We start from the raw sequence: 27949 nt of genomic DNA, 5'->3' as shown, positions 1-27949 counted from the left end.
ACCTCAATTACCTCGACTAACCTGTGCCCCCACACATTGACTCTGTACCGGTACCCCCTGTAAATAGCTTTGCTACTGTTATTTTACTGCTGCCCTTTAATTATTTGTTATTTTTTTTACTTTGTCTTAAAACTGCATTGTTGGTTAAGGGCTTGTAAAGTAAGCATTTCACTGTCAGGTGAAATTTTGATTTGAATATGTCGAAAGGGACTTTTATTTTGAACATTTTGAAATTCTAAGACCCGGAAGTATTTCATTTGTGGTTCTGACGAGACGATGATCTGACAAATGTTGTTTATGTCCAATCTTTCTATAATCTGTTGTTAAATGTCCCGGTCTAGAGATATCGAATCAAGAATCTGGCGGACACCCCAGCACAAAAGTCGGTTTGTGATTAACTTGCATTTCAGGTGGATTCCATGCTCGAAGGAGTGAGAGGAGAAGTCAAATGGGTAAGGTTCCATTAATAGTATTTATCCTTGTACGTTATCCGTCGTGAAAATGTAATGTAAATATCTGTCATTAACCACGTTTCCATCCACAGTTTTTATGCGAGGAAAGTCCCTTAGTATAAAAAAATCGCGACAGCTGTGGAAGTTTTGGTGTAATGTTATACATGCCGACAGATATTTTGTTTTTTTGACATTGTATCTTTTTGTGTCGGTAAAATTCATTATGTTGGAAATGGCGGTGGAAACGCCTTTATGCGCAAATGTTGATATAACCATCAAATCGAAGTACATTTGGAGGCACGCGATGATATGGTGTGTGGTCATCCCACTAGTACGACTCGGGAAACCATACAGTTTATTAAGATACATATGAAATACGTTACGATTAACTTCACATGGTGGTGAAAGTGCACGGTGTTGAGCTTGATGCTGCTATCCAATTAATATCGAGGGTATTAGTCTAGGGACATGATGCTTGACAAATACAAATATTATCGCTCTTATCCATAATAATCTCATCATGTAGAATAGACAACCCGCACAGCCTACCCGCAATGTATCTGCGAGCTGTTGGCTATAGAGCGCAGGTGCCAAGACCAGAGTAGGCACATTTGCTATTGTGACAAAACTATCGGTAGAGTTGAAAATGCGATTGAAACACATTGAATTTTAGATTATTATTCGGTACATGAAAATGTAAGTGTAAATGTTGTGTGTAATACGTCATCACGCACTGATTTAAAAAAAATCCGCAATAAATCTATTTGGTGGGAAAATTGTCATATTTTCTAGAATATTCGCACGATAATCTGTCGCCATTTGGATGAAAATCTAGCCACTGCCTTGGAAGTCTTGCACTCAATGCAGTTGCATTGTTTCATTCATGTGATACATTTTACACCACGTTTTAACTGTATTTCTAGTGCTGATTTTTAAGAGTTTTGCACCTCATCTATTAAGCAGATGGAAGCCTTCGAAAGATGTCTAAAATTGAGCGTCTGAACGCCCGTGTGGCGAAACTGCTGACGGTGGCGGTGCATGAGGTTCTGCAGGTGGTTAAAGAGACGGTGTCAGAGTATCAGGAGAACACGGCCAAAACTCAAAGAGAGAATGAGAGTCTGAGGAAAATTCTGCAGGAACTCCAGGATAAGATGAAGAGAGAGAACACAGGTGAGTCCGAGTAGTGAGTGTATGCTAGGCGATGTTCCCTTGCGCATTGTACTGTAAACTAGGTCTTCCACCTCAAAGCACAAGAGGATTTTGACACCCACCATCTCAGATTATGAAATTGTTTCTGTTGTTAAACAGACAATATTAGCATTCCTGCAACATTATTTTGTTTAAATATTCTTTTGAGCTCTTAGAAATTAAGCAAATTGATGGCACCCAAATTGTCCATTTAAGTGTATAGGATTCATATTAGAGGTCGACTGATTATGATTTTTCAGCGCCGATATAGATTATTGGAGGGCCAAAAATATCCGATACCAATTAATCAGCTGATTTATTTATTTATTTGTAATAATGACAATTACAACAATACTGAATGAACACGTATTTTAACTTAATATAATACATCAATAAAATCAATTTAACCTCAAATAAATAATGAAACATGTTCAATTTGGTTTAAATAGTGCAAAAACAAAGTGTTGGAGAAGAAAGTAAAAGTGCAATATGTGCCATGTAAGAAAGCTAACATTTAAGTTCCTTGCTCAGAGCATGAGAACATATGAAAGCTGGTGGTTCCTTTTAACATGAGTCTTCAATATTCCCAGGTAGGAAGTGTTAGGTTGTAGTTATTATAGAAATTATAGGACTATTTCTCTCTCTACCATTTGTATTTCATTAACCTTTGACTATTGGATGTTCTTATAGGCACTTTAGTATTGCCAGTGTAACAGTATAGCTTCTGTCCCTCTACTCGCTCCTACCTGGGCTCGAACCAGGAACACATCGACAACAGCCACCCTCGAAGCAGCGTTACCCATGCAGAGCAAGGGGAACAACCACTCCAAGTCTCAGAGCGAGTGATGTTTGAAACGCTATTAGCGTGCACCCCGCTAACTAGGTAGCCATTTCACATCGGTTACACCAGCCTAATCTCGGGAGTTGATAGGCTTGAGGTTATAAACAGTGCAATGCTTGAAGCATTGCGAAGAGCAGCTGGCAAAACACTTACGAGCCTGCTGGTGCCTACCACAGCGCAGTCAGACTGCTCTATCAAATCATAGACTTAGTTATAACATAATAACACACAGAAGTACGAGCCTTAGGTCATTAATATGGTCGAATCCGGAAACTATCATCTCGAAAACAAGATGTTTATTCTTTCAGTGAAATATGGAATAGTTCCGTATTTTATCTAACGGGTGACATCCATAAGTCTAAATATTCCTGTACATTGCACAACCTTCAATGTTATGTCATAATTACGTAAAATTCTGGCAAATTAGGCGGCCCAAACGGTTGCATATACACTGACTCTGCGTGCAATTAACGCAAGAGAAGTGACACAATTTCACCTGGTTAATAATGCCTGCTAACCTGGATTTCTTTTAGCTAAATATGCAGGTTTCAAAATATATACTTCTGTGTATTGATTTTAAGAAAGGCATTGATGTTTATAGTTAGGTACACATTGGAGCAACGATAGTCCTTTTTCACGTATACGCACCACATCGATTATATGCAACGCAGGACACGCTAGATAAACTAGTAATATCACCAACCGTGTGTAGTTAACTAGTGATTATGATTGATTGTTTTTTGTAAGATAAGTTTAATGCTAGCTAGCAACTTACCTTGGCTTACTGCATTCGCGTAACAGGCAGGCTCCTCGTTGAGTGCAATGTAATCAGGTGGTTAGAGCGTTGGACTAGTTAACTGTAAGGTTGCAAGATTGAATCCCCGAGCTGACAAGGTAAAAATCTGTCGTTCTGCCCCTGAACAAAGCAGTAAACCCACCGTTCCTAGGCCGTCATTGAAAATAATAATGTGTTCTTAGTAACTTGCCTAGTTAAATAAAGGTGTAAAAAAAAAAAAACATCGGCCAAATCGGTGTCCAAAAATACAGATTTCCGATTGTTGTGAAATCGGCCCCAATTAATCGGCCATTCCGATTAATCGGTTGACCTCTAATTCATATAATATTCAATAAATATAGTACCTTGCATCTGATTTGGACATTATTTTTTATTTTACAGTGAGTAAGAAATCCCAAAAATTGTCAAAAGTCACCCATGGACCCTCAACACCCCACCCCAAGAACTAGTATATTGTATCAGTTCTGTCTGTCTGACATAGTATGAATTTGTTAGGTTTATGTCCGGTCCTACATCCTGATATTACAAGGTTCTAACCAGATAGGTACTATTAGGTGATAGCCGTGACACCTCCCGGAATGTTAAAGGGACAGTTCCACCAAATTTCAAAATGATGTTGGTTTCCTTAACCTGTAAGCAGTCTATGGACAATGTATGACAGAAATCATGCTTTGGTTTTGTTGTCAACTGTCTCAAATGCTAACTTTTTAGCACATCTAATGCAAGTCAATGGTACCTAATATTTGCATTTTTACTCTTAACACCTTAATCATCCTAAAAAAGTGTCTACAATTTGATTGTGTAACTCAATGATGTTAGTTATAGATGATTTGGATATGAAGTATGAAAATGGGAATATACAGTTGAAGTCGAAAGTTTACATATGCTTATGTTGGAGATATTGAAACAAGTTTTTCAACCACTCCACAAATTTCTTGTTAACAAACTATAGTTTTGGCAAGTCGGTTAGGACATCTACTTTGTGCATGACACAAGTCATTTTTCCAACAATTGTTTACAGATGATTTTACTTATAATTCACTGTATCACAATTCCCGTAGGTCAGAAGTTTACATGCACTAAGTTGACTGTGCCTTTTAAACGGCTTGGAAAATTCCAGAAAATTATGTCATGGCTTTAGAAGCTTCTGATTGGCTATTTGACATCATTTGAGTCAATTAGAGGTGTACCTGTGGATGTATTTCAAGGCCTACCTTCAAACGCAGTGCCTCTTTGCTTGACATCATGGGAAAATCAAAAGAAATCAGCCAAGACTACAGCAATTTTCCAAGCAATTGTAGACCTCCACAAGTCTGGCTCATCCTTGGGAGCAATTTCCAAATGCCTGAAGGTACCACATTCATCTGTACAAACAACAGTACGCAAGTATAAACACCATGGGACCAAATCAATCCCAGAACAACAGCAAAAGACCTTGTGAAGATGCTGTAGGAAACGGGTACAAAAGTATCTATATCCACAGTAAAACAAGTCCTTTATCGACATAACCTGAAAGGCCGCTCAGCAAGGAAGAAGCCACTGCTCCAAAACCACCATTAAAAAAAGCCAGACTCCGGATTGCAACTGCGCATGGAGAAAAAGATTGTACCTTTTTTCTTATCGTACTCTCTGGTCTGATGTAACAAAAATTGAACTGTTTGGCCAAAATGACCATTGTTATGTTTGGAGGAAAAAGGGGGAGGCTTGCAAGCCGAAGAACTCCATCCCAACCGTGAAGTACGGGGGTGGCAGCATCATGTTGTGGGGGTGCTTTGCTGCAGGAGGGACTGGTGCACTTCACAGGATGGAAAATTATGTGGATACATTGAAGCAACATCTCAAGACATGCTTGGTCTCAAATGGGTCTTCCAAATGGACAATGACCCCAAGCATACCTCAAAAGATGTTGTAAAATGGCTTAAGGACAACAAAGTCAAGGTATTGGAGTGGCCATCACAAAGCCCTGATCTCAATCCTTTAGAAAATGTGTGGGCAGAACTGATAAAGCGTGTGTGAGCAAGGACAGAATTCACCCAACTTATTATGGGAAGCTTGTGGAAGGCTACCTGAAACATTTGACCCAGGTTAAACAATTTAAAGACAATGCTACCAAATACTAATTGAGTGTATGTAAACTTCTGACCCACTGGGAATGGATTGAAATAATTAAAGCTGAAATAAATAATTCTCTCTACTATTATTCTGACATTTCACATTCTTAATATAACGTGGTGGTCCTAACTGACCTAAGGCAGGGACTTTTTACTAGGATTAAATGTCAGGAATTGTGAAAAACTGAGTTTAAATGTATTTGGCTAAGGTGTATGTAAACGTCTGACTTCAACTGTAGGTACCATTTACTTGCATTGGATTTGTGCCACAAATGCTAAAAAGTTAGCATTTGAAATGGTGGCCAGGTAAACAACCAAAGCAAGGGTTGCTGTCATACTGTTGTAAAACCAATATGTAATTTGGGTGAACTATCCATTTAACAAAAATCACATAATAGCAGAAACAGCACTATCTAGTGGTTAGAACCTGGTAATATCAGGATGTAAAATGGGACATAAGCCTAACAATTTCAATTACTAATGTATCTGAATTGGGGCGGAAAAAAATCACCAAATTCACTGAGAATATATTACATAGAATGAAGAAACAATACTCCGAGCTGCAGTTCCATACTATTTGTCAGCCGTAGAGAAATTATACTGTAGACTCGTTTTGGGGGTGGGATTGGTGTGGTGTGACCGTGGGTGGCTTTTGACCATTTCTTTGCATTCCTCATGTCTTACTCATTGTTAGAAGAAAGTTGGGTCCAAATTGGACGTCGGGTACTATATATATATATTTTTTTACAGTGCCTTCAGAAAGAATTCACACACTCCTTGACTTATTACACATTGGGGAAAGGGGGATACAGCCTGAATTCAAATTGGATTAAATGTTTTTTTTTCTCTCACCCATCTACACACAATACCCTATAATGACGAAGTGAAAGCATGTTTTCAGAAAATGTTTGTACATTTATTTCCAAATTAAATACAGAAATATTTCATTTAGATAAGTGTTCACACCCCTAAGTCAATACATGTTAGAGCTGTAATCTGCCAAAGTAGAGCTGCCAAAGGTGATTCTGTCTTTGTGTAAGTCTAAGAGCTTTGCACACCTGGATTGTAAAATATTTGCACATTATTATAAAAAAAATTAACAAGGCCACTCAGGAACATTCAATGTCGTCTTGTTAAGCAACTCCAGTGTATATTTGGCCTTGTGTTTTAAGGTTATTGCCCTGCTGAAATGTGAATTTGTCTCCCAGTGTCTGTTGGAAAGCAGACAACCAGGTTTTCCTCTAGGATTTTGCCTGTGCTTAGCTTCATTCAGTTTATTTTTATCCTGAAAAAACTCCATAGTCTTTGCTGATGACAAGCATACCAATAACATGATTTAGCCACCACCATGCTTGAAAATATGAAGAGTGGTACTCTGTGATGTTTTGTGTTGGATTTGCACCTAACATAACACTTTTTGTATTCTGGATGTTTTGTTGCACACTTTTTTTTTGTAGTACTACTTTAGTGCCTTATTGCAAACAGGATGCATGTTTTGGAATATAAAAAAAAAAATCTGAACAGGCTTCCTTCTTTTCACTCTGTCATTTAGGTTAGTATTGTGGAGTGACTACAATGTTGTTGATCCATCCTCAGTTTTCTCCCATCACAGCCATTAATCTCTAACTGTTTTAAAATCACCTTTGGCCTCATGGTGAAATCCCTGAGCGGTTTCATTCCTCTCCGGCATCTGAATTATGAAGGACGCCTGTGTCTTTTTTAGTGACTGGGAGTGTTGATACGCCCATCCCAAAGTGTAATTAATAACGTCACCATGTTCAAAGGGATATTCAATGTCTACTTTTTTTTTTACCCATCTACCAATAGGTGCCTTTCTTTGTGAGGCATTGGAAAACCTCCCAGCTCTTTGTGGTTGAATCTGTGTTTGAAATACACTGCTTGACTAAGGGACCTTACAATTATCTGTATGTGTTTGGGTACAGAGATGAGGTAGTCTTTCAAAAATCATGTTAAACACTATTATTGCACACAGTGAGTCCAAGCAACTTAGGTTACTTGTTCAGCAAATGTTATATTCCTGAATGTATTTAGGCTTGCCATAACAAAGGGGTTGAATACTTATTTACTCGATTTCAGCTTTTCATTTTTTATGAATTTGTAAAAATGTCTAAAAACATAATTACACTTTGACATTATGGGGTATTTTGTGCAGGCCAGTTACACAATCTCTTGCTGAAATGACATGGAATGACCCAACCATAACAAGCTCCAGGGGCTAGCCTCTTGTTTGGTCTCCAGGAGATTGAGAACAAACTAAATACAGAAAGACACATTTACATTTCACAATGGACAAATAAAATATGATTGCTAATGACCACCATCAGCTACCCTCCCCCAGTCAATTGCCTATTTCCTTGCTATAAGCCAATATGCATCTTGTTCATGTTCACAGGTGCTGTGCAGACTGTGACTGTCCAACTTGAGCTGCAGAATTGTAAGCAGGAACTTTCCCTGGGGGAGGACACTGAACTCTTCCCGTCTGAAGAGGAGTTCACCGAGATTCTCTCTCCAGAGCCACATGATGGGCTTACCAGCGAAAAACCCTTTGGAGTCCAAACATTTGGCTTTCCTCCTATCAGTTTGAAAAAGAAGAGCAGGTCGTTCCACTCAGCGTGTGGCCCAAGGAGCTTGCTGGCCGAGGAACGACCAGAAACGACCACACAGAGCAGAGAGTTAGATCTTAAATCTGAGATAGGACATGATACACATGTAAAGGAACACAACACTCTGGTGGCTGATACTGCGCTGTCAGAAACACTATTGAGTCATATGAACTCCACTCACACTGTTTCAAACTCACTTTTCCCAAACGATTCCCCTCAGGCCTCTCAACCATTGCTGACTTTTGAGGAGATCAAACCAGAACCCGAAGTGGAAGCGTATGTCACATATTCAACACCAAAGCATTTTTATGACTGTGCAGGCTCAAGCCACATTTTACCCCAGACCCAACTCAATCGAGAGCCTCTTCAACCTAACTCAGGGTCTTATGAACTTGTGTACTTCCAGCCTAACCAAAATTGCTCAGGGGAATCATTTGCATTGGGAAACAATGCTGAATCGGCATTGGACAGATTTGAGGAACAGCACAATACCCTCCCGTTTAGGAAATCTTTTGGTGGAGCAGGAGGGTTGAGAATACTCCAGCGACATCTCGGTAGTGAGAAGCGCTACTGCTGTCCTCTGTGTGGCCGGTGCTTCAGTCACGCTGGTGATTTTAAAAAACACAAGAGGGTCCACACTGGTGAGAAGCCATACTGTTGTTCTGTGTGCGGAAAGCGTTTCAGTCAGTCAGGCTACCTAAAAATACACCAAAGGTACCACACTGGAGAGCGACCGTATGGCTGTACCCAGTGTGGGAAACGCTTCAGTCATTCTAGTAATTTCAAGAAGCACCAGCTTACTCACCTAGGATCAGTGCCATAATGTATGAGAACATAAGGGATCTTTGACTGAGAACTATGGCATTCCGTTAATTTAGAGTTGGTCAGATTAAGTGTATGGGGGAAATGTTCAGGAAAGTGAAAGGATAATATCTAACAGGAGAGAATTGCTTACTTTGTGTTTGACTTGACATAATTACTAATCTTTGGTAGAGTTTTCTGATATGGACAATATTGTGAAAAGCTGGTATTGACATTTTCAGCACCAAATCTCACTGATAGAATTAATGCGCAAGACCACAAATTACTGTATTATTCCTGACAATGGTGGTGTGGGTCTGGGAATCTTCCTATTTGATATTTACTACTAGTAAACCTCTAAATTTGATTAGAATGTGTAATTCTTGTCATTTTGAATAAACAAATATTTTTCTCCAAAACAAAATGTACGTACTATTACATGTATGTGTTAATAAAATATATTCCACTGTTGGGACTACATATAATGATAATGAAAATCACTGTCAAAGTGAAACACGAACTTGAGGGCGCGTCCGTTCTGGCAACCGCCCCTTTACGTGACTTGCGGAAGTGACGAGCCCTGTGCTACAACAAAACAGTTCAGCCGTTATCCACAAATGGATACAGGTGAGACATTTTATGTTGAACTTGCATGTTGATCGCTCAGACGACGACGAAGAAGAAAACATCGGAGCCAAAACAGGCATTGATGCAGTCGGAAGCTAACGTTAGCATGTCAGAGCCTCTGCGTGTTAAGATCTGTAACCTTAGCAGCTAGTTAGCTTACAACAGCTACCATTGTACGGTCATCGATGGCTTCAAAGTAAGCCCTGCCTTTTTACATGAAACTTGGACGTTCTCACAGTCATTCACTGCACTTTGTAGTCCTGTAACCTAATTTGTAAATCATGTCGAAAATTGAGCGTTTGAACGCCCGTGTGGCGAAGCTGCTGACGGTGGCGGTGCATGAGGTTCTGGAGGTGGTGAAAGAGACTGTGTCAGAATACCAGGAGAAAACAGCCAGAACTCAAAGAGAGAACTTGAGTCTGAGGAGGAGACTACAGGAACTTCAGGAAAAGATGAAGAGAGAGAACACCGGTGAGATTCAATGCTTGTTGTTGAAGTAATAGACCTAGTTGGCTGTAAAAATGAGGAGGGCCTGACTCTGTTTCTGCTCTGAGTCTATTATGTTGGGTTGCTCAGATGAGACTGCTATCAAGTTGTTGGGGGTAGTTTTCCTCAAAAGCACATGTAGCAGAAACTAGGTAAATTCTGATGTTTAGATAGTCCTTTAGTTATTCATCTGTGGGGACAGATGGGAAACACTTGTGATATGCCTGATCAAATTAATACAATCAACAATTGTTACCCTCTGTGGTGTTTGGTGTGGTTTTCTGATACCATCTTTGTCATTGGCAGCTCAACAGTCTGCCCCTGCTCCCACAGCCATTTCAGGTAAAACCGAGCAGGAGGAGGGAAGCGAGGGCAGCCCCTGGCCGCAGGACCCAGAGTCTACACAGTATGAGGACAAACCATTGCTCACCCAGAAACCGTGGAGGAGACTGGAGATAGAGTACAACAACTCACTGGAGCTAGACCACTTGGAGGACTCAGAGACTGAGTGTAATGTCACACTAACGTTAGCCGAGCGTAGCGGAGCGCCTCCCGAGAGGTCGTCACAGGTGACAGAGGCAGCCCTGACTGTATACATGCCTCATTCTCTGTGTGACGCCGACCTAGACTCCATGCACACTGGACATATGTCCTCCAACATGTTACCCCTAAGCCATCCCAGCTCTCCTCACCCAGGTCTGTTCTCGGGTGAAATCAAAACCGAACCTGAGCACTTGGAATATTCCTCTGCCCCCCAAGAGACCCCAGACCAGAACCCATTTTTTGAGTGCGAAGACTCGAATAGTAGCGCAACACATAATCACAGTGCCCCGGAACCCATGCAGAACAAACCGGAAATGCACGGTGTAGTGCACTACATCAACGCAGAAGGTCTAAACACCTTTGTGGACACGTTTCCCTTCACATGTCACCCAGAGTTGGTCCAGGACGCCAGGCGACAAAATAGGCCTCTGCTTAGGCGTGAGGAGAGCCACAGCTGCATCCTGTGCGGGAAGACGTTCAGCCGGATCGGGAATCTTCGAATCCACCAGCGCTGTCACACAGGGGAGAAACCCTATTGCTGCCTGCACTGTGGGAGACGCTTCAGTCACGCTGGGAACCTGCAGAAACACAAGAGGGTTCACACTGGGGAAAGACCGTATGGCTGCCAACAGTGCGGCAAGACTTTCAGTCAGTCCAGTCACCTTAAGAAGCATCAGAGAATTCACGTTGTCAGGCATCTTAGTGTTGAATAAAGTTTCAGACTTTCAGATTTAATTGTCCTTGAATCAAAAGTGAAGTGCATTCGTTGAACTTTGGCCTGTTTGTATGGATGTTGGGGTGATTTTTGTGCTGCACCCCCAAAGCATAGTGTGCCACTTACTACATGGTCACAAGGTATAACGTAGACCACACTTTTTGAGAGTGAAATTGGAGCTAGTTTGTGTAACAGCGTTGTCTGTCCCTCTCCATGCTCGAACCAGGCATCCTCTGAACACAACAACTGTCTCCAAAGTATCATTAACTATTGCTCCACAAAAGCTGCAGACTAGTGCACGCCGCTAACTAGCTAGCCAAATTTGACATTGGCTGCACTCAACCTACTTTGACCTCCTCTGGACAAAGCCCAACTGTGTGATCCCGGTCAACAGCATTCATGTAACAGTGTTGCTTCCGTCCCTCTCCTTACTTGAACCAGGGACACTATGAACACACCAACAAACTGTCACCCACAAAGCATTGTTACCGGTCACTCCATAAAAGCTCTGGCTTTTGCAGAGCAAGGGAAACCTCTACTTCAAAGTCTCAGAGCGGGTGACGTCTACTAGCGCGCACCGCTAACTAGCTAGCCATTTCACATCGGTTAAACTGGGATCAAACCAGCAACTGGCCTGTAGAGCCAACAACGTGACTGTGACTGCACTAACTGCATTCCCAATAGTCAACTCATGGAAGTGTTTGTAAGATCATTACAATGTGAGTTATCTTAATTGACATAATCAAGCATGGATCAATACACGCTATATGGACTGACAGTGTGTATGCAGCATGTGTTTCATAGATAAGCTGTTCAAATAAATGTGTAATTGGTTGATGTGTGACAGCATTTGATACTTACAGGCTCATTGGATAGTTCACCCAAATGACAAAATCACATATTGGTTTCCTTACCCTGTAAGCATAATGTCCTGTGGTTTGTTTTATTGATTCTCCCCTTAAAATGACCCTAATTCATCGGAGTGGATCAGCTTGAGCAAAGTGAGGTGTAGAATCACTGATCTACATAGTAGATAATAGTATTCCTACCAAATAATAGGCTTTGTACAATTAAGTTTTGTAGAGCTTTGCCTCCACTGGTTTAGGTGATCCCACAGCCAAACACACTCACACAGCCAGACATTGATTGATTGGACACAGCGTATGTCAACTATAAAATGACGTTTTAGTAGAAACTTTGTGCACTTGCTCAGCTGGCTGAAAGTATTATTATTAATAGTGGAAAAAGTTTACATAGTGAGATATCTTCCAAGAAAAGATGGGGGTGGCAGGTAGCCTAGTGGTTTGAGTGTTGGACTAGTAACCAAAAGGTTGCAAGAACGAATCCCCGAGCTGACAAGGTAAAAACCTGTTGTTCTGCCTCTGAGCAAGGCAGTTAACCCACTCGGCTGTCATTGAAAATAAGAATTTGTTCTTAACTTACTTGCCTAGTTAAATAAAGGTTAATAATAATTTTAAAAAACAATACCTTCTAATGCTTAGTTTAAAAATAGTTATCATTGAAGCAGCTAAAGTAAGAATGCATTGAAACCCATCTTAATTCATGCAAACCCTTCACATATGGGAAATGGTCTTCATGGATAGGGCTAAATGTACATGTTTGTTACAGAAGAAATACGAAAAGCAGATGCATAACCATGATTTTGGAGTTAATGGGGATATTATTAGACCAAAGGTGAGTACACAACAGTTCACCAGGCACAAGTCTTAATCCAAACATTACATTGATTTTAAATGTGTATTTTATATTTTCTGTACTTTTCGCCGCATTTGTCGATAATGAAATCAGAAACTACTCTGGATACAAGTCTTCAACTAGGTACATTTCTTTTACCTATATGATCTGACAGTGTTAGGCTTTCACAAGGCAATTCAGAGAAACAGATTGTAATTTTGGTTCATATAGAAAGGAGTTACGAGTACATTCAGGTGCGTGTGCCACAGCAAATTTTCTTCCCCATAAACGAACAGGTTCATTGTGTTCAGAACAACCCAGTGTATGATGACATAACAGACAACAAAATTGCAGAAGTTGCCCAATTATCGGGAGGGATGGGGGCAACTTCTTGTTGCGTGCGGTGCTCAAGTTCAGAATGTCTTGTCAGTCAAAACACACAATACTGTGAATTGCCATGTTGCATGTTGCTGTACACTACGTTCCAATTTAGGTGCTTATTAGTGTCCACATATGCCATTTTCAACCCATATATATGGGTATGAGTGTGAAGGGCTACATGCTCACGGATTAGAAAGTATCAAAAAGTTGAATGTAAATATTGTTAGCATAGCTTTCACCTGGTTAGTCTGTCATGGAAAGAGCAGGTGTTCTTAATGTTTTGTATGCTCAGTGTATGAATGCTATCTGCCTAAATGTAAATGTTTATTTATAACAATGACAAAAATAGTACAATAAATGTAAGTACCTGACGATAGACAAAAGGAAGCACAATAGATGTACAGGACAACAGTATGTTGATGGCTGTAGGTTCGTGATTCGTCTGTTTTAACATGGGAATAACTGGGAGCTAATGTGACCATTACAATTAGAGCATGCTAGCTAACTCGCTCTTACAGCAATAACATACAAAACACATCCCAGGATGCATCAAATATCTAACAGGTACTGTTCAAAAGTTTGTGGTCACTTAGAAATGTCCTTGTTTTTGAAGGAAAAACACGTTATTTGTCCATTTAAAATGACATCAAATTGATCAGAAATGCAGTGTAGACATTGTTAATGTTGTAAATGACTATTATCCTGGAACCTGCAGATTAAAAAAACAAAAACATTTTTTATATTTTTTAAATGGAATATCTACATAGGCGTACAGAGGCCCATTATCAGCAACCATCACTCCTGTGTTCCAATGGCACGTTGTGTTAGCGAATCCAAGTTTGTAATTTTAAAAGGCTAATTGATCATTAGAAAACCCTTTTGCGATTATGTTAGCACAGCTGAAAACTGTTGTGTTGATTAAAGAAGCAATAAAACTGTCCTTTAGACTAGTTGAGTATCTGGAGCATCAGCATTTGTGGGTTCAATTACAGGCTTAAAATGGCCAGAAACAAAGAACTTTCTTCTGAAACTCGTCAGTCTATTCTTGTTCTGAGAAATGAAGGCTATTCCATGTGAGAAATTGCCAAGCAACGGAAGATCTCTTACAACACTGTGTACTACTCCCTTCACAGAACAGCGCAAACGGGCTCAAACCAGAATAGAAGAGGAGTGGAAAGCCCCGTTGTACAACTGAGCAAGAGGACAAGTAAATTAGTGTCTAGTTTGAGAAACGGGCGCCTCAAAAGTCCTCAACTGGCAGCTTTATTAAACAGTAGCTGCAAAACACCAGTCTCAACGTCAATAGTGGAGGCGACTCCGGGATGCTGGCATTCTAAGAAGAGTTGCAAAGAAAAAGCCATGTCTCAGATTTGCCAATAAAAGGAAAAGATTAAGATGGGCAAAAGAACACAGACACTGGACAGAGGAAGATTGGATGAAGTGTTATGGACAGACAAATATAAGTTTGTGGTGTTCGGATCATAAAGAACATTTGTGAAACGCAGAAAAAAATTCAAGATGCTGGAGGAATGCTTGACACCATCTGTCAAGCATGGTGGAGGCAATGTGATGGTCTGCTGGTGCTTTGGTGGTGGTAAAGTGGTAGATTTGTACAGGGTAAGAGGGATCTTGAGGAAGGAAGGCTATCACTCCATTTTGCAACGTCATGCCATACCCTGTGGACGGCGCTTAATTGGAGCCAATTTCCTCCTATAACAGGACAATGGCCCAAAGCAGAGCTCCAAACTGTGCAATAACTATTTAGGGAAGAAGCAGTCAGCTGGTATTATGTCTAATGGAGTGGCCGGCACAGACACCGGATCTCAACCCTATTGAGCTGTTGTGGGAGCAGCTTGACCGTATGGTTCGTCAGTGCCCATCAAGCCAATTCAATTTGTGGGAGGTGCTTCAGGAAGCATGGGGTGAAATCTCTTCAGATTACCTTAACAAATTGACAACTAGAATGCCAAAGGTCTGCAAGGCTGTAATTGCTGCAAATGGAGTATTCTTTGACAAAAGCAAAGTTTGAAGGACGCAATTATTATTTCAATTAAAAATCATTATTGTTTTCATGGAAAGAAAAGGACATTTCTAAGTGACCCCAAACTTTTCAACAGTAGTGTATATCAGGACATGTACATAGTGGACTTGCACACATTGGAAATATGAAAAATAGAATACAGTATTTCAGAACATGACCTACCGCTTGAATGTCAATATCAGACTGGGAAGAATTTAAGTTTGCAATCTCCCCCCTATCTGCAAGCATGACCAATGTCATAATATTAATATGTAAATTCAACCAACCAATGGGAATACATAAACATCTAATACATATTTCTGCAGTGTCAAGTGGAAACATAACCAACCCTGTTACTCTAATTTCCTGTACTTGGACAGAATGTTTTACTACATTACACAACCTCACGTTTTGACCACATTGAATGAGGGTATTTGCACATCCTTTTTACCTCATTAGTGATGTTAGTATACACATTTATAGTCAACACAATGACACAAAATCGATTGCTTAAAACAGAGCAATATCATTGGTTTTGCACTGTTGATTTTATGGTATGCACTGGTGATCTTCTACTTTAAATGTTTTAACTCAAATGGCGTGGACAATTTGAAAGCTCCCTGTATAAAAGACGCTGGCCTCATACCAATTCATGGATTTGAGAGTTAAACTATCACTCAAATAACAACCAATCCTTGTCACTGTTGATATCCTATGGCGGGCCGTGATTTGTTGAAATTAAATAACAAAGCAACTGATTTGTTTCCTTCCCTGTTTTGGCAGCCTTCCAAAACTTCCATCCGACATTCTAGAACACGTGTCAAGCTCATTCCACCTAAGGCCGAGAGGCTGTGCATTAGTAAAGAACGAATTAGTAAGGAAATCCTCTCACCTGGTTGTCTTGGTCTTAATTGAAAGGAAAAAACAAAAACCGCAGACACTCGGCCCTCCTTGGAATTAGTTTAAAACCCCTGTTCTAGAATTTAGATTACTGTCTTTTAGCAAATTCTCTTCTAACCATGTCAATTATTCTCAGATTCATTGTGGCCTTTGAATAGTGTTTGTTTAAACAGTGCATACACCCCAAACGTTTGCCCCCGCTCTACTGATTTCAAATTGATATCAATATGAGTGATTAACAAAATAGTGTTTGTTGCGTTTACCTTTCCACGTTGGCGACCAACTTGAAACAAAATGCAACAATCCAAACTGTAGCTGGCTGTCATCCTCTAACCAGTGATATACAAATTATTCCCAGATTCTGTGTTTTATTTTAGCAAGGTTAGTTTTAACCAGATGTAAGGTGGTGGCAGCATGATGTTGTGGGGGTGCTTTGCTGCAGGAGGGACTGGTGCACTTCACAAAATAGATGGCATCATGAAGGCGGAAAATTATGTGGATATATTGAAGCAACATCTCAAGACATTAGTCAGGAAGTTAAAGCTTGGTCGCAAATGGGTCTTCCAAATGGACAATGACCCCAAGCATACTTCTAAAGTTGTGGCAAAATGGCTTAAGGACAACAAAGTCAAGGTATTGGAGTGGCCATCACAAAGCCCTGACCTCAATCCTACAAAAAATTTGTGGGCAGAACTGAAAAAGTGTGTGCTAGCAAGGAGGCCTACAAACCTGACTCAGTTACACTAGCTCTGTCAGGAAGAATGGGACAAAATTCTCCCAACTTATTGTGGGAAGCTTGTGGAAGGCTAGCTGAAATGTTTGACCCAAATTAAACCATTTAAAGGCAATGCTACCAATTACTAATTGAGTGTATGTAAACTTCTGATCCACTTGGAAAGTGATTAAATAAATAAAAGCTGAAATAAATCCTTCTCTCTACTATTAATCTTACATTTCACATTCTTAAAATAAAGTGGTGATCCTAACTGACCTAAACAGGGAATTTTTACTAGGATTAAATGTCAGGAATTGTGAAAAACTGAGTTTAAATGTATTTGGCTAAGGTGTATATAAACTTCTGACTTCAACGGTATGTACAGTTTATCCACAACCATTGCAACTCTGTCACTCCGGCCCCCTGTGTTCTCGCATGACAGGATAGAGTACATTGCGTCTCTGGTTTATGTCATGGGGAAAGTGGTCATTCATCCCATAGTTGGTTCCTTTTAATTCTCTGCCCCTGGTTTTGACCATTCCCTTCTGTTTGAAATGTTTAAAGAGCGCAATAATTGCGTGAGGTATGGCTCTGAAGGGTTTCCCCATCCTATGCACCCTGGAGAAGGTCATTTTCTCCACGACATTGGAGGGCAGTTTCAGCTTTTCAGTCATAAATTCCTTCACATTATCATCTGGTTAGATATTGTCTATCTCAGGAATCCACAAAACATTCCTTGAGATTGTACATCAAGCAGTGACTCCTTCAGTGTTCTATTCTCCCGATGAATTGTCTCAACTGCATTCTAAATGTTATGTACAGCACCTTTCAAAGATTTGTTCTCCTTCTTCAGTTTGTCTTTTTTCCTTTTGGCTGAACTCCAAACTAGGTGTCAGTTCTGAGATGCTTTGTTGGATTGTCTCTAGCATCTCCAGTTTCGTCAGCTTTTTGTTGATAGACTCCAGCAGTCCCTGACACGTCCATCGCCTCCGTGCTGAAAGACTCTCCTTCGCCAGTGGTTTTGGATGAAGAAGGCCTCGGTTGTTACTTTTTGCGCGGAGGGCATATGACGGAGCAAGCGCAGTTGCTGCCTTTGACATGTTTCATGTCCAACGGGGCATGGTAGTGGCGGTCTAAAAAGCATTCTAGCTCCTGCATTAACTCTGGCGCATTGTTTTTGCTTAAAATGTTCATTACTACACAGTGTATCCTTGTGAATGGAAATATACTGTATGCTCATACATACATCTATATTACTTAGATTGAGAAAACAAGTGTGTTCCAGGATTCATCCAATGGCATTGTGGAGTATACCACCTCAGTCACCAGCTTCCTCAAGTCCCCAAAGTGACCGTACGTACAGATCCAAACCAGAAGTCATGGATTACAGGCAACATCCACACCGAGCTAAAGGCTAGAGCTGTCGCTTTCAAGGAGCGGGACACTAACCCGGACACTTATAATAAATTCTGCTATGCCCTCAGAAGAATCATCAAACAGGCAAGCGAGAATACAGGACTAAGGTTGAATCCTACTACACCGGCTCTGACGCTCGTCGGATGTGGCAGGGCTTGCAAACTATTACGGACTACAAAGGGAAACCCAGCCGTGAGCTGCCCAGTGATGCAAGCCTACCAGATGGGCTAAATGCCTTTAATGCTTGCTTCGAGGCAAGCAACACTGAAGCATACATGAGAGCACCAGCGGTTCCAGATTACTGTGTGATCACGTTCTCCGTAGCCAATGTGAGCAAGACCTTTAAACAGGTCAAAATTCACAAGGCCGCTGGGCCAGGCGGATTACCATGTACTCGAAGCATGCGCGGACCAACTGGCAAGTGTCTTCACTGACATTTTCAACCTCTCCCTGACTGAGTCTGTAATTACCTACATGTTTCAAGCAGACCACCATAGTCCTTGTGCTCAAGAATGTGAAGGTAACTTGCCTAAATGACTACCGCCCCGTAGCACTCACGTCAGTAGCCATGGCTGGTCATGGCTCACATAAACAACATCCCGGAAAACCTAGACCCACTCCAATTCGCATACCGCCTGAACAGATCCACAGATGACAGAATCTCAATTGCACTCCACACTGTCCTTTCCCACCTGGACAAAAGGAACACCTATATGGTTGGGCTCCCGAGTGGCGTAGCAGTCTAAGGCACTGCATCTCAGTGCTAGAGGTGTCACTACAGACACCCTGGTTCGAATCCAGGCTGGAACACAACCGGCTGTGATTGGGACTCCCATAGGGCAGCGCACAATTGGCCCAGTGTTGTCCGGGTTTGCCCGCTGTAGGCTGTCATTGTAAATAAGAATTTGTTCTTATCTGACTTGCCTAGTGAAATAAAGGTTTTTTAAAAAGTTACTTGACTGTAGTCAGCGTTCAACACCATAGTGCACACAAAGCTCATCACTAAGCTAAGGATCCTGGGACGAAACCCAACCCTCTGCAACTGGATCCTGGACTTTCTGATTGGCTGTCCCCCAGATGGTAAGGGTAGACAACAACACTTCTGCCATGCTGATCCTCAAAACGGGGGGCCCTCAGGGGTGAGTGCTTATTCCCCTCCTGTACTCCCTTTTCACCCACGACTCTAACACCATCATTAAGTTTGCTGACGACACAACAGTGTCACCGACAACGATGAGACAGCCTATAAGGAGGAGGTCAGAGACCTGGCAGTGTGGTGCCAGGACAATAACGTCTCCCTCAACGTGAGCAAGACAAAGGAGCTGATCTTGGACTATAGGAAAATGAGGGACAAACACACCCCCATTCAAATCGACGGGGCTGCAGTGGAGTGGGTTGAGAGCTTCAAGTTCATTAGTGTCCACATCACCAACAAACTATCATGGTCCAAACACAGCAAGGCCGTTGCGAAGAAGGCACGACAAAGCCTATTCCCCCTCAGGAGACTGAAAAGATTTGTCACGGGTCCCTAGATCCTCAAAAAGTTATACAGTTACACAGTCAGAGTATCCTGACCGTTTGCATCACCATCTGGTATGGTAACTGTTTGGCATCTTCATCTTTCAATCACCCATGTGGGTATATGCTCCTAAAAACCAATGAGGAGATGGCACATGGGTATTTGCTCCTAAAAACCAATGAGGAGATGGGAGAGGCAGGACTTGCAGCGTGCTGAGCGTCATAAATAGAACCAAGTTCTATTTTAGTGCCTGACCACGCTGATGCTTGCTAATGCGTGCGAGCAGCGTGGGTGCAATGATTGAATAACATGTATGTGTACACTTATTTTGCTATGCTCGCGCACGTGACATTTCCGGTCTGGTCGGCATGTAAGAGGTTCTCTGTTCTCTGCTGAGGCCAATAGGGAATGATCAGAATAACATGTGCTTCAGTATGGTTGGCTTCTTAGCGTTCATAACCATGGTTATCAACTGTAACACAGAAATGGAATGTAAATAACAGAAAATAGATGTTGTTGTGGCAGCAGCAGAGAAGTACTTGGGTGTATGATATTTTACTGCAGAGGAGTTACAAAGTGTGTTGAACGATAATGTCTCGTCCTCCCAGAATGCCGGCCTGGTGTAGGATCAGATAGGGTCAGATAGTGGAATAGTGGTGAGGTTTTATTGGTTGTAAGGTTAGATGGTAGGGGAATTTTTCTTCCCTTCCCTTTTTGTGTCACAAAGTGTAATGAATTCACTTTCCAGAACAATAGACGAAACAGATGAATTGGGAGTCTGTGATCATCCTCACTCTCCCGTACAGTAGGTGGTGGTGTATGCACCTTTCAGTTAGTTGCGATCCACCAATACAAATTTAAAGAAGAAGAAAATCTGTGACCTGGATTTGTGACGCTCGTTATTTGGTGCGACGCAGACAGGGTGGTGTGAGTGGTGAAACAGGAGAGTCATTGTCTGTCCTTTTGAGTTTTGATGTTGAGTCTTTGCCCGACAAAGTGATGCTAGATATATAAGTTATCCCGTACAAGCTTTTGTGCCTAATACATTATGTTGTTACAGGTGTTAAGCTCATGGGCATTGTGGCAGCAGTCTGTAGGAGGGAGTTTCCTAGGTGTGAGAAGTGTGCAGAAGGGCATGAGACAAAAGAATGTGTAGCATTGGGGAAAGTAATGGTATATGTTAATTGTAGGGGTGCTCATGTGGCTGTGGATCAGAAATGTCCGGTGCGAGAGAGACAGGTTGAGGTTTCCAGGGTTAGAGTAGTGCAGAAGTTGTCATATGCTGAGCCAGTGAAGAAAGAAGAGGAAGATGGGTCAAGGGGAGGGATCCTGAGAGGAGTGGTGTGAGTAGTAGAGCTGAACCAGTACAGAGGGATAGGCCAAAAAAAGTTATGTTTCAGTAAGATTGGATTTTTTTTCATTTATAGCAATGGTTATCAACTGTACTGCAGGGATGGAACGTCAGTTACGGAAAAATGGTGGTGACAGCTGCAGAGAGGTATTTGGGTGTGCGAAACGTGATGTCAGAAGAGTTACAGGGTGTATTGAGTGGTAGTGTCCCATCCTTTCAGGCTGTTTATTTTTTTAATTTATTTCACCTTTATTTAACCAGGTAGGCAAGTTGAGAACAAGTTCTCATTTACAATTGCGACTCTGACCTGTTGGCCTGAGGTAGGACTAAATAGATTTAAATAGTGGAGTGGGTTTTTAGTAAGTGTAGAGAATTTGTTTATTTTATTATTTAAAAAATAAAAAAATAAACAAAGTTTAAGGGAGTTGTACTCCAGTCTAGTAGGTGGTGGTAATGCAACCTTTTTTGGATGACAACCGCTTTTCAACCTCATCGAAGAATATCCGTGACCTGGAAGTACTTCTTTATTCCTGCCTGCTTCACAGCGGGCGTCACACTTAGAGGCTGCTGCGTGTTTTTTTTCTACCAAAACATGAACCTTAGTTCAATTAGTTAACCTGTATTCATACGAGGATTATTTCGTGTACAATGTACATTTTATCAACATTACTTTAAAAAGTTGTAAGCCAAAGGTTGGACACGTTTTTTTTTTCTGGCGACTGTGGTGTACTGTGCTAACTAACGCGTTAGCTGGCTAGCCCATTCCCCATACACACTTGTCTGTTGTTTTGGACACCTAGTCGGCGGATAAGGGTCAACAAAGAGAGGTATCTATGTTTGACTTTTTTTGTGTAAACTTGAGTGTCATACACAAAGTGTATCCCACTCACTGGCTGGGTTTCCACCACTAGAGTGTGTTGTCACGATACCAGAATTTATTTCGATACCAGGTTTAGTAACTCGATACCATGGCACTTGATCCAGACGGATAACTCCGCAAACGTTACTGCTCTGTTTTATCGTTGGATATCTTTTGAGTTCAATATCATTACATTTTAAATTTGATGTCAACATTTTTCATAGACAGCCATGTATGCATCAATTAATAAATTGTACAATCATAATTAATTTGACTGTTTTTACCAATGTAACTACATAACGGTAATCATTTATTTGAATGGTAAATCTCTATTGGTAAACATGGTAAATCAAGATGGCCTAGGCGGCCTATTCACAATACAGGTGTAAGCATATTCAATGAGTAAGTGCATACATTGAGTTATTGTGCTTGTTTTCACTATTCAAATCCAATTGTATTTGTCACATGTGCCGAATACAAGTGTAGACCTTACAGTCAAATGCTTACTTACAAGCCCATAACCAACAATGCAGTTTTAAGAAAATACTTTAAAATGATTTAATGTGGCTACAGATGACAATCTGTTTTCCTCCCAATTGGGACTTATTTTATTGTACTGATTAACATTTACAATCTCTTATTTTATAAAATCCATTAATGAAGTAATTTATGACAAGGCATATAGGCCATCTGTAAATAGCCCATCCATCTACCTCATCCCCATATTGTTATTTATTAATATTTTTGCTCCTTTGCACCCCAGTATCTCTACTTGCACATTCATCTACTGCACATCTATCACTCCAGTGTTTAATTGCTAAATTGTAATTACTTTGGCACTATGGCCTATTTATTGCTTACCTCCCTAATCTTACCTCATTTGCACACACTGTATATAGATTTTTTTTCTCCTATTGTGTTATTGACTGTACGTTTGTTTATTCCATGTGCAACTCTGTTGTTTGTGTCGCACTGCTTTGCTTTATCTTGGCCAGGTCACAATTGTAAATGAGAACTTGTTCGCACCTGGCCTACCTGGTTGAATAAAGGCGGAGAGAAAAAAAAGAAGAAAAAATGTCCATATAGTCTGTTGAGGGAGACGTTACAGAAGGTGGGAAAGTATCTTTGGATGTGATGCAGAGACGATTAAGTGAATTAATAACGTTTTTGGTGACACAGCTTTGAAATCAGCATATTTTGCATAATGATTTGCATTATATCACAAACAAAGTGCTAGGGTTGTGAATTGTTTGATGTTAGCTTCAGCTGTAAGCTAGCAACGAAAGTTAACCTACAATTACAACTGGAAGCTACCGGTATCATCTTGCATTGTATTAGGATTCTAGCCTGTATGGACATTGTTTTGTGAACAGTTTCAACATTTCTACATGCCGTGTTGCATTATTCAAGTGTGGTAACTTCTGTGCAGCATAAGTGGGGAACTAGCAATGAGTAAATGGAGCAGGTAAGAGGCATGAACTGTGCGCTCACTGCAGAAGGGGACATTGGCTGCGCTGATAGACTTCATCCTCTCAATCATTATACGACGTGAGACACATTTGACAGAAGTACAGAAAGTAACAAATTCTAGTACCGAACCGTTTTTCCATGTTCTAGTATCGAAGTTTCAGTATACTGTGCAACACTACAGAGGTACAACCAAAGAGGGTGACCAACCAATGAGCATTCTCATTGGTTGAGCATTCTGTTCGAATTGGGTAAGCTGCTCAATATGTCATTCAATAACAGTCAATCCCTCCTATCAATATCTAGTGGCAGGTGAATTGACACTGCACTGTTTGCTTATCATGAAAGTAATGCAATAGTTTTTGGTCCAGACCAGCAGACTCCTCTGTTTATGTTCCTTTCAGGATGTCCAAAATTGAGCGTCTGAATGCCCGTGTGGCGAAGCTGCTGACGGTGGCAGTGCATGAGGTTCTGGAGGTGGTGAAAGAGACTGTGTCAGAATACCAGGAGAAAACAGCCAGAACTCAAAGAGAGAATGAGAGTCTGAGGAGAAGACTGCAGGAAATGCAGGACAAGATGAAGAGAGAGAACACAGGTGAGTCAGGATAGTGTCTCAGTGGTGGTGGTGGGTGGCTGGCCAACATAATCAAATCAATAAGATGGCATTTTCTGCCGCTTGCTCAAGTTTACCCTTTCACTGTTTTGTTTTGCAGCTGCTCAACTTGCAACATTTCCTGCGACTGGTGGCCGTGGAAGAGCGGCCATCGAGAAACCGTCAGAGCAGGGTTGGAGCCCTAGTCTGAGGCAGGACAGCCCAGAGCCCACAAAGGTAGATGAGAAACCAGCGCTCACTTTCGAACAGACTGTGAGACTAAGGCAGGAGGAGGAGGAGTACAATGCACTGGAGCTGGATCAAACAGCACACTATGAGACAGAATGTAACTTTACCTTAACCTTACCCGGGCATCACGAGGTGGCACGGCAATCAGATGAAGCCGTCTCGGTCCACGTGCCTCAGGGTGTGAAAAATGACTTGCACTCAGACTTGAATAGCACTTCACAGGGAAACACCCAGCTTGGCATCAATCTGACTGTTATCAAGACGGAACCCGAGCCCACCGAGTGCTCAGCACCCGAACCTTTGACTATCCCGGAGACCTTTGATTGTGTCGATTTAAGCTGCAATTCCACACGCTACGACCCAACAACGAATGCTCACAAGTCTCATGTGAGCACTGGACCATATAACGAACTCGTATTCGTCCACTCGAGTCACAACAGCGTCGGGAGGAGGTTTGGGTTTGGGAAAAACAGCAGGGACGGGAGGAAACACCATAGGCAACACTTCAGAAGGGATGAGCCGCACAGCTGCTTTGTGTGCGGCAAGACGTTCAGCCGGGTGGGGAACCTGCGTATCCACCAGCGCTGTCACACGGGCGAGAAACCCTACTGCTGCCTTCAGTGCGGCCGGTGTTTCAGTCAGGCCGGGGACCTCAAAAAGCACAAAAGGGTACACACAGGGGAGAAGCCATACTATTGTGGCCAGTGCGGCAAGAGCTTCAGCCGTGGGGAGAACCTAAAGAGGCATCAGAAGATTCACATCGGAGAGACCTTACACCTGCAGCAGGCATGGAGAGATCAACAGTCAAACTAGGCGTTCAAAGCAATCTTTTGAGAAAAAAACTATATAAATGCACATGCAGTGCGTGGTACTGAAATTAACATGAGATCTGCAGTGCTGAAAAAGTAAAGTGACTGGGTCATACTCATGGGTGGATTGGCTGTATTATTCAGGTTATCGATTTAGTCAATGGGTAACATGTATTTTGACCATTAGTGGATGGCATACCTTTGATCCACTGGAGTGTTCATTATTCAATAGGCAAACCTCTTATCACTGGCTTTTGAATAAGAGAGTGCGGTGTAAGCAACAAAATAATAATTTTGTACACTGAAACATTTATCTCCTCTGTACACATACAGGAAAGACTTGGATGTTGTGTGACAAATTGAGCATTACAACATTGTGTTCATGATGATTAAAGAGAGAAGTGCGCAAACTGAGGACTTGGGTCAGGACTCTCTTTCTACCTGTCAGAACAAAGAAATATAATTAATTGAACAGGCTTGCAACCTCTAATGCAGAGGAGTAGGCAACCCCGGTCCTGTAGTGCCTAAGGCATGTAATATTTTTGTTTTAACCTACCTGGAAGCCCGGAGTGGTATACCAAAATTTATGGATTTACTGACATGTCTTTCCACCCTAACAATGGAATTCTTTCACAAAGCAGCACGGTGGGCTGTCTAGCTCCTGCCTATCCTTTTGAATTGGTGGATACAGCTCATTATTGTAATCAATTTTTTAATATTCGATTTGGTTTGTTGACATCAACGGCCAGTATTCAATGGAGAGAGATGCTATGCTACTAGCCTCATGACATGAATATGCTTGATTAAAAACATGTCAGTATTATGAAACTTCTTGCTTGGTGGGCGAAAAAAACAACTCCCGCTAGAGAGAGAGAGATTTTCCTCCGATTTGGGCGTCTCTTCCTCTTCGGATATAACTACAAATGAAGCTGGATCGACTCATGGTTTTCTTAAACTAGTCAGGGGTGTAATCATTACGCTATTTCTGTTTTTCAAACGGAAAACTCAAGACTTCCTAGTCAACCAATTCCGGTAGGTCCCGCCCCGTTTTGTTTGCTTCCGTTTGGTTCTTACGCTAGATGGTTTCCGTAATGACGGTGGATATTGATCCCCTGCCTACTGTTAACTCTAGACGGTTTATAACTGCGTGTGCATGTCGAACTCTTCATTGAGAATGCCGAAACAGATACATTTTCATTTGTGCCGAAATTCAATTAAGGTTAGCTTGCAAATTCAGCAGGCTATGGCGTGAAAAGTCTTAGAAGTGCGGTCTTTATTTTATTATCGTTAATGCCGGTTTTGGTGTGCGTATTAATGCATGAGCACCTTTCCCCCCTCTCCTATCGATACAATAATTGTATTAATTCATACAAAAGGTTCTACCGTGTGACATTTTAAATGCATTCTGTCATTACTACATTTGATAGGTATTAACATAACCATTTAACACAAACATTGGATTAGAATATTTAATCCGTCATTTTCCTCAAATGAAGGGGATGATGACGCAACCTTTCAGAATAAATTGCGTTCGCCTGACCCGGAGCAGGCTAGTATAGGGCTCAGGTGTGTTGAGTTGAGTCAATCATTGAACTGATCAATTAGCTCAGTTGGTCTGGTGGTTAGTTGGGACAAAACAGGAACAGGGTTATTTTAGTGTTCATCTCAGAATGTCATGCTCTAACGTTATAGTCGTCATAAAGATAGGCCTACCTCATGTTACAAAATAGCACTAGTCTTAGAGTGGGGAATTGTGCAACTCTTAGGCTGTGTTTACACAGGCAGCCCAATTCTGTTCTTTTGCTCAAATAGTGGAAAAAAATCAACATTGGTCTGCCTGTGTAAACACAGCCTTATGGTGTTTGGTGGTCAGTCACTACTCAGACAATGAAATGGACACATGATAAGCATGTGCCTTTACTTTATTACAAACTCTTGAGGATAGTACATGGCATTTAACACTGCATGGAATTAATTCCCATGACTGTTTCTGCAATCAACATTAACATAAGCAGTTTCATCTAAGTAACTTCCATTGTGTGCATTTGAGGCAATTGCAACACATTCAGAAACTATCACAAATCATTAACTTAATTGTACAGTTCAAAGGATAAACACCTAGTATGATTTCATAGGCTACAACAAGATTGCATGGGGGTTGATGAGATTTGCATAAACCAACAGAGAAGACAATGGGGTATACATCCCCATGACAAAGGAGTCCCTTATCAACATGACCTCAGATCTAGTGTGACCTGACATTGAATACAGTTCATTCAATCCAATGCTGGCTTCAGTGGAGAAAAAATTACCCAATGGTCATACTTGAGTGAAAGTAAAGATGCCTTAATAAAATAAAATTACTCAAGTAAAGTGAGTCACCCAGTAAAATACTACTTGAGTAAAAGTATCTGGTTTTAAAATGTACTTATGTGTGGTGGTGGAAAAAGTACTCAATTGTCACACTTGAGTAAAAATAACACATCAAATTTAAGCAAACCATATTGCAACATTTTATTTTTTACAGACAGATAAGGACACACTTCCAACACACACTTTACAAGCCCAATATTTGTGTTTAGTGATTGCGCCAGATCTGAAGCAGTAGGGATGACCGCATTATATTGATAGGTGTGTGAATTGGTCCATATTGCTGTCCTGCCAGAGCATTCCAAATGTAAGAGGTACTTTTGGGTAGAAGGGAAATTGTATGGGAGTAAAAAGTATATATTTTCGTTAGCAATGTAGTGGAGTAAAAGTTGTAAAAAATACATATAGTAAAGTATAGATAC

At 41.2% G+C, this 27949-nt stretch overlaps 2 protein-coding genes across 6 annotated transcripts; both read left to right on the top strand.

The window, feature by feature from the left end:
* Nucleotides 1–247: 247 nt before the first annotated feature.
* On the top strand, nucleotides 248–12018 carry LOC112223870 (zinc finger and SCAN domain-containing protein 2). 4 transcript variants are annotated; one of them, XM_024387164.1, is made up of 4 exons: nucleotides 248–452; nucleotides 1413–1622; nucleotides 7802–9911; nucleotides 10260–12018. In XM_024387164.1, exons 3-4 carry the CDS (start codon nucleotides 9722–9724, stop codon nucleotides 11180–11182), a joined length of 1113 nt encoding a protein of 370 aa, XP_024242932.1. In that variant the 5' UTR covers nucleotides 248–452; nucleotides 1413–1622; nucleotides 7802–9721; the 3' UTR covers nucleotides 11183–12018. The 4 variants fall into 4 exon arrangements, with proteins under 4 accessions (XP_024242932.1, XP_024242931.1, XP_042161103.1 ...); XM_024387163.1 differs by having other exon boundaries at nucleotides 10233–12018; XM_042305169.1 differs by lacking the exon at nucleotides 10260–12018 and having other exon boundaries at nucleotides 249–452; nucleotides 1416–1622; nucleotides 7802–9282.
* A 9682-nt stretch (nucleotides 12019–21700) lies between these two features.
* On the top strand, nucleotides 21701–25571 carry LOC112223871 (zinc finger and SCAN domain-containing protein 21). 2 transcript variants are annotated; one of them, XM_024387166.2, is made up of 3 exons: nucleotides 21701–22008; nucleotides 23912–24102; nucleotides 24221–25571. In XM_024387166.2, the coding sequence occupies exons 2-3, from the start codon at nucleotides 23913–23915 to the stop codon at nucleotides 25159–25161; spliced, it is 1131 nt and encodes a 376-aa protein (XP_024242934.1). In that variant the 5' UTR covers nucleotides 21701–22008; nucleotide 23912; the 3' UTR covers nucleotides 25162–25571. The 2 variants fall into 2 exon arrangements, with proteins under 2 accessions (XP_024242934.1, XP_024242935.1); XM_024387167.2 differs by lacking the exon at nucleotides 21701–22008 and having other exon boundaries at nucleotides 23023–24102.
* Nucleotides 25572–27949: the final 2378 nt, after the last annotated feature.

This window comes from Oncorhynchus tshawytscha, linkage group LG24 (genome assembly GCF_018296145.1).
Source record: "Oncorhynchus tshawytscha isolate Ot180627B linkage group LG24, Otsh_v2.0, whole genome shotgun sequence".
In the NCBI taxonomy this organism is placed as follows: domain Eukaryota; kingdom Metazoa; phylum Chordata; class Actinopteri; order Salmoniformes; family Salmonidae; genus Oncorhynchus; species Oncorhynchus tshawytscha.
The sequence above is the reverse complement of the archived record's forward strand: the minus strand, read 5'-3'. Positions and strand labels throughout refer to the sequence as shown.

What these genes read in the sequence shown, in the direction of transcription:
- LOC112223870 (XM_042305168.1), top strand. An exon ending in GATGAAGAGAGAGAACACAG is followed by an intron (nt 1,623 to 7,801) that starts GTGAGTCCGAGT and finishes TCATGTTCACAG; the next exon opens with GTGCTGTGCAGACTGTGACT.
- LOC112223871 (XM_024387166.2), top strand. Translation starts at nt 23,913, where the DNA reads ATGTCCAAAATTGAGCGTCTGAATGCCCGTGTGGCGAAGCTGCTGACG. An exon ending in GATGAAGAGAGAGAACACAG is followed by an intron (nt 24,103 to 24,220) that starts GTGAGTCAGGAT and finishes TTTGTTTTGCAG; the next exon opens with CTGCTCAACTTGCAACATTT.